A 12,055-nucleotide genomic window follows, 5' to 3' on the forward strand; every position below is an offset into this window, starting at 1 on the left:
TATATATATATATATATAGTGAACAATCTGCTATCTTGCAAGTTCTCCGTTCTCCTACTTAAAATCATTGCAGGATCTGAAGTTGTCATCATACGTTCATGTCCACTGTGAGAGATATAATCTGATAAAAAATAAAAATTCAGAAATCACAATGTAGGATTTTTTGTAACTGTTTATTTGTAGGATGCAGCTGCAAATAAGTATTTGAACACCTGAAAAAATCAATATTAATATCTAGTACAGTAGCCTTTGTGTCACGCATCGCAGGAGTGATTTTGGCCCACTCCTCCACACAGATCTTCTCTAGATGAGTCAGGTTTCTGGGCTATTGCTGAGAAACACAGAGTTTGAGTTCCCTCCAAAGATTCTCTATTGGATTTAGGTCTGGAGACTGGCTAGGGCACGCCAGAACCTTGATATGCTTCATCCAGAGCCCCTCCCTGGTTGTCCTGGCTGTGTGCTTCGGGTCATTGTCATGTTGGAAGACCCAACCTCGACCCATCTTCAGTACTCTAAATAATGGAAGGAGGTTGTTCCCCAAAATCTGTATCATAGAAATAAATAGTTAAAAAATAATATATTGTAATTTCTGGATTTTTTTTTTTGTTTGTTTATATCTCTCACATTGGACATGCACCTGCAGTGATAATTTCAGAGCCCTTCATGATTTTTAAGTGGGAGAACTTGCAAAATAGCAGGGTGTTCAAATACTTATGTTCCTCACTGCATATATATTCGTTTTTTTACGCACATACTGCAGAAGTGGCCACAGATATTCTGGAATTTTTTTAAATACAATAAAAAAAATTCAACATTTGCTTCTTCCCTTTGTTCTTCAGCAACCTGGGTGGGCGGGGGCTACATCAACGGAACAGCAGAGTATGTCTATCTACCAGATTATGGTCTGGCCTGGGCTCAGGCACCGTTTGGTTATGCGCTCAGCTTGGTATTAGGTGAGTCACTGCTGATTTATGTTCATTTGCAAGTCTGGTGAACCCTGAGAATAAAATAAATATAAACCAGAAAAAGAACCTAAAAAGTTAGACCTTATACAATATAATCATCACTTTAGAAACACAAGTCTGTGTTGGACTAAACATGTTTTCTGGGTTGTAAATGCAGTTCTGTGTTTCTTCTAACATCTTTCAGGTGGCCTTTTCTTTGCCAAGCCAATGCGATCACGTGGATATGTCACAATGCTGGACCCTTTCCAGCAGCTTTATGGTAAAAGGATGGGGGGATTGCTTTTCATTCCTGCACTCATGGGAGAAATCTTCTGGTCTGCAGCCATCCTGTCTGCCTTGGGTGGGTGCCCCCTGTATTTGATCTACTCTTTAAATTCCTTTCTACAGAATTAAGTTTTACATTTTTATTTAACCCTGGTTATGCTGCCATGCAGGTGCCACTCTCAGTGTGATCGTGGACATAAACATCAACATGTCTGTGGTGATTTCAGCGCTCATAGCTATCTTTTACACACTGGTTGGAGGACTGTACTCTGTCGCATACACAGATGTCGTCCAGCTCTTCTGCATATTTTTGGGTTTGGTGAGTAGCCTTTGACTTAGCCTATCTAATATATAAATATGCTATAATCTAAACTAGGCTATTGTTGCTCCGGCTGTATTTTCAGATTAGGAATAAGAAAAAACTTCATTATCAAGATGTGTTTTATGCTCACAAGGAGTTAATTTTGGCGGTTGCTGCTAAATGTAGACAAACATACAGTTAACATTAATACATCTGAAAATATATAATGTTGATTTAAACAAAAATTACAACAAATCTACTTTATGCAATGGACAAACACCATTAAGGTATAAAAACATAAAATATATTAGCATGTGCTGAAATGTTGGTATTATTTACAAGGGAAAAACTTATATGGAATCTGGGCCTTGTTAATTAAGTCAGCTGTGGATGAGAAGAAGATGGATTTATGGCAAAAGGATAAAGTCCAGAACAGTTTGTGTCCAGTGTGGGAGAGGTACACTGCAATCTTTCCCTCTTGCCTCTGAGTCCTGGAGGAGTTCCTGAAGACAAGAAAGGTTGCAGCCAAGCAATCTCTCTACAGAGCAAAAGACACATTGTCCTGCAGGACTGGCTTGTATTTAGTTCTACAGTATGAATATTCTTATCAATGTGGAACTACTTCAATGCTCCTGCTGCAGATAAAACAAATTTTCCTGACACCAACACCCCCATAATCTGTGAGGGAGGTGAGTTTATGATCAAAGACTCTGTTAACTTCTACAAAACGTAGGTTTCTGCATGTTTGCAAAACAAAATGCAAAAGTTAGTTTTCATCTGAGCAACACCTTCTTCCACATGTTTGCAGTTTCTCCTATGGCAAACTTTACAAATCAATACACATGGCTTTCTTTAAAAATAATCTATTTCTCCACAACTATTTTACATACTACACAAAATTATGAAATGCTAAGTTGGTAATGTTATGTGAGCAGACTATGTTGTACTTGGTCTTCATCATTCTGTTTGTTTACAAAGATTGCAAAGCTCTGAGGCTTTTACAGAACAGTTGAATTCTGTTTACAAATTGTTCACCATCGGCTGCACAGTCTTGTATTAAGGGTTATCAACAAGAATTAATACAAATGCACAGCATTCTTTTCCGATTTGTATTTATAATGCATTTAAAAAATCTATTTTTATATTTCACTTATTTTATTTATGTTGTCCTTTAACATAATAATTATGTTATAAATGTCTTTGGCTGTATCTCAACATCAGGTTGAAGGATGTAAATAATTCAGCATAAGATTGTAGCTATATCTGAAATAAAGCACGTTTAAATCCTTATTTTTCTCCTGTTATTCAGTGGATCAGTGTGCCTTTTGCCCTTTCCAATCCTGCTGTGTCAGACATCGGTCTTTCCGCCAAGGAAGAAATCTATCAGTCCCCTTGGCTGGGTAACATTAAACCTGAAGACAATTGGCTGTGGGCAGACAACTTCTTTTTGCTGGTAAGCTATAGCTTTTATGAAAGGATCCATCATTAAACACTGTATTGCAAACAGTTGACTTATGGAGAAAAATATGTTTTGAAGGCAGCGCATTTGTTTTCAGCGCTCACTTCTTCAGAGCTGACATGAGTTATTTAGACTGCTGAATGTGATTCATTGGGTTGAAGTCTGTATTTACTTTGCGTGTGTTTCCATCTTCAGATGTTGGGAGGGATTCCCTGGCAGGTCTACTTTCAACGAGTTCTCTCTGCCTCTTCAGCTACCTATGCTCAAGTTCTCTCTTTCATAGCTGCCTTTGGCTGCTTGGTCATGGCTGTTCCTTCTGTCCTCATCGGAGCTATTGGGGCTTCCACGGGTAAATTTACACACTCCTACAGGCACACAAGTTTACATTTCTACCAATATTAGGACTTCACATTGATGAAAAGTGTTTTAGTTACTGCATTTAATCCTATTCCTGGCATTCAGGAAAGTTTGTTTATAATTTGTTTTATATAATATATTATATTTATACTAGCAAAATCAAGTATTGCTTTCATGAATTAATTTCTGCAAAAAACTATTAAACACACCGCGATCAATTAAATTAAGTTCAGTTCAGTTTATTTATATAGCGCCAATTCACAACACACGTCATCTCAAGGCACTATACAGTTCACCAGAGTCAAATTGATTCAAAGTTTTCTAAGGAAAACCAGTTGATTGCATCGACTCATTGACTCGAAGGCAATCCCTCACACTAAACATGCTTGTAGCTACAGTGGAGAGGAAAAACTCCCTTTTAACAGGAAGAAACCTCCAGCAAAATCGGGCTCAGTGTGAGTGGCCCTCTGCCGAGGCTGACTGGGGTTAAAGGAGACAAAAGAGTTCCCATATCTTAGAACAAGTTGTTTATAAATGAATAGGTGGCAGTGCTCACTATAAAATTGTTTTTGTGTATGCACCTTTACTGGTAATTACACAGCCAAACGAGACTTGTCAGTCTTTTGGGGTTTACCTGTATATAAATAAATACATGTTGTTGGTGGAGGAGGAGTATTAAACAAACAAAAATTACCGTAGATCATTGTAGTTGCAGTTTGGTGTTGAAAAGGAGGACAATCCATGTTTTTTTCCCCAGTGAGAGTCAAGGGAACTTATAAAAAATAAAAACAGAGAACATATAAATGCACAGTGTTTATTTTTTCTGCATTTTTATATGCAAAAAAAAGCTAGCATGTTATGTGTTTTATTCTTTTTTGATATAGTTGACTAATGCAATGCAAACTATTTTTTTAAGAGAAAAGGTAGTTATAATCAGTTTGGCTTTTAGTTTCGGATAAGTTTGGCTTGCATTTGTCACAATGGTGCTGGAGGTTTGACAGGAGCCAAATGCAGACTGAAGCTGAAGGAGTTTTCTTGAAGTTTAACTAAACAAAAGTTCAACCGAAGAAAAAATCCAAAAAATACTGAAGGCCAGGAATACTCAAAACAAGGGGCCAAAGAAATGACGAACCAGCCAAGAGTGACTGAACAGGATGAGATTATATGGGAGAGAGAAACAAAAACCAGGCTACTGTAATTAGCAGATTGGGAGCAGGTGTGAACAGAGGCAAGAAAGGAGCGAGGGAAAAGGAGACTGACACAAGAGGGCAAACAGGAAATATCAAAGAACTTAAATAGAATCAAAAATCTGTAGAACACCAATGAAAACTCAAAATAAAACTTGAACAAAACCTAAAACCATGACAGCATTTGTATTCAGAACCTTTTACTCTGATGCACTTTGATAAAATCCAGTGTAGAAAATTGCCATTTAAAACCCTAAAGCACTAAATTCACTATACAAATCTGTAATTGCATCTCAGTAAATTGCAGTAGTTCTATAAAGGATTTGGAAGTTTATTGGGGAACAAATAGGTTAATAAAATATATAGAGCACAGCAGATAGTTGAGAGATAAGTGTGTGGACTTAAGCTGAAGACATCAGGCATCCCATCACCTGAAAATGAAAATGCTATAGCACAACTGCAAATCTGCAAAGACATGGCCTTCCACCTAAACTGACAGGACGGGCAAAGATACAGTAGACTCAATAAGGAAGGCAATCATAAGGTTCATTTTAACTCTGGAAGAGCTGCAGAGATTCTCAGCTCAGGTGGAAGAATTTGTCCAAAGGACTGTTAACATCTGTACTTTCCATGATTCTAGTCCTTAAAGAAATCTAGAAAAGAGGAGGGTGTTATCTCAAGAAGGCAAAAAGAGATCATGTTTATCTAGAATGCAACATATCTTTACCATGAATGGTGAGTTGTAGCAACATCGTATTTTGGGGATGCTTTTCTTCCATAACAGCGGATGTATGGAATTAAATAAGAAGCAATTTTTGAATAAAGACTCTTAGAGGCTGCAAACATTGACTTTTGGATGTAGGTTCACAACTTCAGCTTAATAATAGCTGTAAACATACAGTCAGAGCTACATTAAAATAAACAATAGCAGCAAAAGGTCATCATCATCTTCTGCGTCTCTGGGACTAGGTAGTGACGTAAGGAGACGCTTTGCTTTATGTACCGGTAGTTCTATAACTATAGAATGTTAAAAAAAGAAATGCAGTTGTGATTTTCTTCAACTGAGAAAAGGTTTGATGAATAAAAGGCCTTTCCTAAAACATTCAAAGATCAGTCGCTCATCATGAAGAAATCTTTCCACAGCTGAGAATATTGCTCATTGTCTTATCTGCATCTGTTCAGAACTCATTAAATCAGACATTTATCCACAATTCATCTCCGTACATGAAGACATAAAGTGATCCAGTAATGAAACTTCATAAGTCCAAGAGTCAGATCCTTTATTCAAACCAGAGAGTGCGATCAAACACAGTGCAATGTCCATTTGGGTTGTTTACATCCAAGCAGCTTTCTTTATTTCCCAGTCGGATGTTTTTCATGCCGTTTCATACAGCGTCTGGAGGATAACCACCAGACGGGTCCTGAGATAGTGTGCGCAGAAGAGAGCCATCAGACCGTGCAGATTTTTTTAAATATTACATCTGAAGAACAGCTAATTAGTTTGGTTCTTCTGTAGATTTTTCATGTGTAACTGCTGTTAAACAGTCACTGCTTATGAGTATCCAGGGATTGGAGAGGAAGACATAGATCATGGAGCTAAAGGGAAGTGAAAAAGTGATGAAAACATAGAATTTTTTCAGAAAAATTAGAGATTAGGAAGCACATTTGTTCATTCGTTGTAATGCTGGCAAGTCCGGTGGAGGGAAAAAGAAACACATAGAGGAAGATAGGAGCCATCTGAATAAAGAAGCAGTGGATCGGTCTGTGCAACCTTAGATCCTTGAGAGCAGAAATGTCAATACTTTATACACTTTGTACAGCTTTATCCCAGACAGTTGTATTCTAAATGTCATTTTATTGCACTACTGCAATTTTCTAGCAGAGAGTCAAAGGCTCAAACAACAAAAGGCACTAAAAGCACTGGCTGTATCAAAAGCCAATAATTAAAAGTGAAATAAATAGTTCAGTACAATAGGGAAGGATGTGGTAAGTGCCCACAATACTAACAGCTGCTTTAATGATCATGATGCCACTTTATTTGATTTAGCCCCAATCCCATAGATTATGTAAAGAGTATTCATCAAAACAATTGAGAAGATAGCAACACCAGGCCCATATAAGGAGCAGAGGGTTAGTGCCTGCATCCCATGCTACTGTGATACTGTATTAGTGCAAATCGAGTCTGGGGTCAGGACAAGCTTAGTTAAAATAGACCTTATTGTGTTCATAGCTTAGACCACCATCTAGATTATCTTCTAGCAATGATACAAATCCCCCAAAATAAATCTTATTGAATATTATATTAGCCTATTAATTTCTTCTCTTGTCATTTTTGCTTAAATTTGAAACATATCAAATAGACATTTTAATGTTTTTTTTTTTTGTTTTTTGAGGTCAGTTTAGTGCAGAAATATTACTTTTTACCAGATTCAAATGGGGAAAGTCATCTGGAGACTACCCTGCAGTTCAGAGTCTCAATGAGTGATTTTCTCGCTGCATGAATGTTTTTAACTTTTAAGGTAGAAAGGTAGAAATTCATGATACCTTCAATAATGGATCAAAAACATTTCTTAGATTACTTAGAATAGCTTGGAATCAAAACAATATTCAATTATTTATTCAGAAAATATGTAGTTTAAACTTATCTATGTATCTCAAGTTACATAGTATTTTCCACATTAATAAATAGTAATTTTACCACTTTTTTATGTATAAGATTTGTGTCCCTTTAGGGTTTTCATAAAGGCTTCAGTCCAGCTGTTCGTATTTACAGTACATGATTCTGTGTGTCTGATGTTCATAGATTTCAGCTCTAAATGTTATAGGTGGAAAATTAATTAGCAGTAAATGTTCTGCAGGTGGCTCTTCTTTTTAGTCATAGACGCTCATAAGGAAACGGAAATGCCCACCCTGAATCTTCCCTATTTTCTAGAAAATAGAAACAATACAACTAGTACCACCTTAACAAACATCTCTACCCCCCACAAAATTTATTTCCAGTTACCCCTTTTTTCTCCAAAACAACAATATTTGAATAGCTCAATAAGTCCTTTCAATGAATTTGTGCAAATTCTAATGCATCGTTAAAAAACATTTGGCATCTCTTGAAGTTCTTTTAGCATTTTAAGTGTAAAAATTGGTTACTTTTTTTCTTATTTCTTGTTCATCTTTGTTTTTATTTTTATCCTCCTTTCTAAACTCATTGCATTGATAATCTCTGCTGTATTTCCAAAGCTCAAAGCTCTTTTGTTTTTTTTCTCTGGCTAAAACATATATCCACGGGGAGGCTCATAATCAGACTTAATGGTGAAACCTTTTGTCCTTAAAAGCAAAACAAAACAGAATAAAATCAGAATAAAAATTGGAAAACATTTTGTTCACAGCAAGATCTTTGATTAACATTTCCAACCCTTTTTTTTCAGACTGGAACCAAACTACCTATGGCTCCCTTGCACCGAAGGACAAGGATGAATCTGACATGATCCTTCCCATAGTGCTTCAGCACCTCTGCCCACCCTATATCTCCTTCTTTGGACTGGGAGCGGTGTCCGCAGCAGTGATGTCATCAGCAGACTCGTCCATACTTTCAGCCAGCTCCATGTTTGCCAGGAACATCTATCAGCTCGCCTTTCGGCAGTCGGTAAGAGCACTAAAATGTATTACTAGCATGCAAAGAGTGGCTCATTCCATTTGTAAATTCAAGCATTATTACAGTCAGAAAGAAAACAACGGCAATTGCTTTTCTTTCTCTTCCAGGCTTCTGATACTGAGATCGTTTGGGTGATGCGGATCACCATCTTTGTGTTTGGAGCTCTTGCTACAGCAATGGCACTATTAACCGGATCTGTATACGGCCTTTGGTACTTAAGCTCTGACCTCGTCTACGTTATAATCTTCCCCCAGCTTCTCAGTGTTTTGTTCGTCAAAGGCACCAACACATATGGCTCTGTAGCGGCCTATATCTTTGGACTCTTGTTGCGTATTGGTGGAGGGGAGCCTTACCTAAAACTGCCTCCCTTCATCTACTACCCTGGCTGGGTGACAGTGGAAAGGGTTCACCACCTCACCGGAGATGTAGAGTTCTTCGTTCAGCAGAGGTTCCCCTTCAAGTCTGTCTCCATGGTGGCATCTTTCTTAGCAAATGTGGCTTTCTCCTACCTGACCAAGTACTTATTCGAAAGCGGCATGCTGTCTCACAAGTACGACTTCCTGGATGCTGTCGTTTCCAAGCATAGCAAGGAGATTATGGACAAGACCACGCTGGTAAGCAATCATGATAACATTATTTTATCGGAGATGGCACCCGTCAGACAAGCTCTGGGTGCTACGATTGCTGGGACTTTCACCAACACCGAGGTTCTAAGCGACGATGGTGAGTCAAGTCCGGAGTCTTTTCACAGTGACAACTAGATGCCAAAACGCACAAAAGAAAACTTGAAACAAGGAATGTGAAAGGGAAGGAAAAGAATCAAAGAGGCATCAGCATCCTTCAGGAAATGTGTTACTGCCACACTGTGAGCCACATAAGCAGAAACCTTCTGCGGCTTCCAAGTGACTCTACAAGTATGTTGGTGAATAGGTGCCTCCTCCATTTGTTTATATTTCCTCTCTATAAACACATCCTTAAATTGTCTGTACAAAGCTCACAGTTATTTTTCTGACCATGGCTCTGTGAATTTACAACCATTTTAATTTAATGGCTGCTACTGTGGTCAAAAGTAGGGATAAAGGGAAATGGTTTTTCAAGCGTAGAGAAAAGAATCGCGTCCTGGTCTTGAGTACAGTGCTATAGAGCTAAGAAGCATTGTTTATTCCTGGTTGTCTAAGCTCAGGTTATGTATGTGGATGCAAATACAGTGCTTTGTAAATTAAGTTATTACCCTTGAACTTTTCCAAGTTTTGATGCATAACACAAAAACATCAGTGTATAAGAAGATCTTTCATAGGAAGATTTTGAGCCACAGGATGTGGCTGGACAGGATTGAAAATGATCTCTCCAGCCATCCATCCATGTTCTTTTTTTAATTTATCCAACTATTTAAGTGCAAAGTTGTGGGCCTTTACTTGTAGGTTTTGCCAACTTAAAGCGTGGCATACATTTGAACTTAGCCTGCTCCATAATTAAGAGAGCTACATTTCCATAGTTGTGTGAAGAATGTCTGAACAAGTTATTTTTACGAAATCACCTGGGTCAGATTGAATGGAAAACATCTATGAACAACTTTCAGTGTTGTTGTGTCCTTGGGCAAGACACTTCACCCCCCGCATTGCCTACTGGTAGTCGAAGGGACTGTTGGTGCCAGTGTACAGCAGCCTTGCTTCTGTCAGTGAGCCCTTAGGCAGCTGTGGCTACAATGTAGTTTACCACCATCAGTGTGTGAGTGTGTGCGTAAATGACTGAAAGTAGTGTAAAGCGCTTTGGTCAAGTCTTCTCACTCGAAAAAAGCACTCTATAAGTACAGGCCATTTACCAAGTTTTTTTATTATCCCATTTAGAGATTCCTATGTAGCTTAAGCTCTGGTATTTGGCTGAACCGCTTAAAATATTAAAACAAACATCTTAATCATTTCACAGTTCTGACCATGTTCTGACCACGGCTCTGACCATGTGGATAGAGTCTCATAATACAACATTTTTCAGTTCTTTTTTTAAATTTTTCTCCTACTTTTTCATCTATTGTGGGCTCCTACACGTACACAATATGATATTCAACAAACTTTCTTAACCTCACTAAATGACTGTAATTATTTCGATAAAGCCCCAACAATGCCATATTAGGGTATAACTTCCCATGCTTGTCGACAGGTGTTCATAAAAAAAATGGCATAACCATATTTCAAAACCAAAAAGAAAACTTTACTGGTTAGGAGACGCTGCTGACTGAGAGCTGAACAGCAGCGTTAAAGGACCAGTAAAACCAAGCATGGGGGAATTAATCACAAGAGCCATAAATGCTGTTGTTGCACTGTTACAAAAATAAAAATAGAATAATACCAATAATTTGATCTAAAAAAAATCTTTAAAACTACTGGTGGAGGCCAAAGGTGCCAATATGATTAAGGCCTAAATGCTTAATATGACAGAACTTTCTGCTAAATCTCCTTTTAATCCATACTGACATATCTGGTGTACATCAGACCACGTCTGTCATCCCTTTATCACTCTCTCCATTCCATCAATGCATAAACACAAATATGTTAACGGCAAAACTCTCATTTTACAAAATCAGATACACCCAAACCCAAACATTAAACATTTAGTGTAATAAGAAAGCCAAGGTGGCGCTTTATGAAGTGAACTGAATGCATGTCTTACCAAGCAGCTGACCCTCTTTCTACACTTTCTATCCATCTTCTGTTATTTCAATAGTAGCTTCATCTCACATAGAGCTCACTGACTCTTCTTTGTTTTGACAAAATGGCAACAAATTAAACCAGTGTCACCTGGATATCAACACGCCAGCTGCAGGTGTCGTGAGATTTCAGTCATCAGCGGATAAAAATGATAATTGCTGAGTTGCATATATATGTAATGATGTAGCCTAATACAATGGACAATTGCTTCAACGTAGAAAAAAAAATTGATTTGATGAAACAATTGTGAACGTTACATTTTCTCTTAACAATTTAAAAACAAATTTGTTTTTCTGAATGCTTCTTGCATGAGGCCTAATGTCCTGCTGGAAGGTGAACTCTCTAAACAAGTCTAAAATCTTTCAATCTTTCAATCTTTCTCTCTAAGCCAGTCAGCCTCTTGACAGGTTTATACGGATTGCTCCATATCTAGATCCATTCATGTTCCCATCTATTCATGAACGATGCCAGTTTTTCTGAACAAAAACGCTTCCACAGCTTGTTTTTGCTGCACTTTATTTTTACAGTACCAAGGTCCAACACATTTAATCCTCCTTAAGGCCTCTGTAAAATTAATATAATGGAGGGACTGCAATGGACTGCATTTTTTTTTACATTACATTACAAGCACGCATGTAGTAGCATTGAATAGGAAAATTCTTCTTTAGCAGAAAGAGACGTTCAGATGCATTTCCATCTTCTTTACTGGCTTCAACTGGGAAAGAAAAAACTGCAAAGTGGATTATCTCTGCGGTAGTTTTTAAGTCTAAACAGTGAGAGTTAGTCCAACAAAACACTCAACAAATTGCTATGTCTCTTTTTTCTTAATACTATTTTACAGAATAGATGGATTTATACTGTAATTAAAGTAAAGGGGACTCTATTTTCTACTTATGGAATCTATGAAATCAATAGGTTGCTGATGATTTTATAGTATTATAGTAGAGGTGGATAAATACTGATGTTTTCCAGGCAATTCAGATTTTCCCTATAAATAAATTTAAAAACAATTCCACCTACATTCCACATATATGCACCACCTTGTTTAGTTCAGCCACATTAAATCCAAGCAAAACATCAAAGGTTCAAGGGATATTAACAGTTTTCCAAGGCACTGTACTGTATGTACCGGTATGCTTATAAAAAAAACAGCTTTAACCGAATGCTC

The 12,055-nt window shown here is 37.6% G+C and overlaps 1 protein-coding gene across 1 annotated transcript in view; it reads left to right on the forward strand.

The window, feature by feature from the left end:
- LOC107083553 (high-affinity choline transporter 1-like) overlaps positions 1–10,084 on the forward strand; it is an 11,587-nt gene extending 1,503 nt beyond the window's left edge. The window contains exons 2-8 of the mRNA XM_015372871.1: positions 840–953; positions 1,150–1,305; positions 1,400–1,548; positions 2,840–2,983; positions 3,185–3,338; positions 7,956–8,173; positions 8,290–10,084. Of these exons, the coding sequence (XP_015228357.1) occupies positions 1,173–1,305; positions 1,400–1,548; positions 2,840–2,983; positions 3,185–3,338; positions 7,956–8,173; positions 8,290–8,943 (1,452 nt within the window). The 5' untranslated portion in view covers positions 840–953; positions 1,150–1,172 and the 3' untranslated portion in view covers positions 8,944–10,084. The remainder of the gene's footprint in view (positions 1–839; positions 954–1,149; positions 1,306–1,399; positions 1,549–2,839; positions 2,984–3,184; positions 3,339–7,955; positions 8,174–8,289) is intronic.
- The last annotated feature ends 1,971 nt before the right edge of the window (positions 10,085–12,055 follow it).

The sequence above is a fragment of the Cyprinodon variegatus genome, unplaced genomic scaffold, assembly GCF_000732505.1.
Source record: "Cyprinodon variegatus isolate N-32 unplaced genomic scaffold, C_variegatus-1.0 Scaffold77, whole genome shotgun sequence".
Lineage (NCBI taxonomy): Eukaryota > Metazoa > Chordata > Actinopteri > Cyprinodontiformes > Cyprinodontidae > Cyprinodon > Cyprinodon variegatus.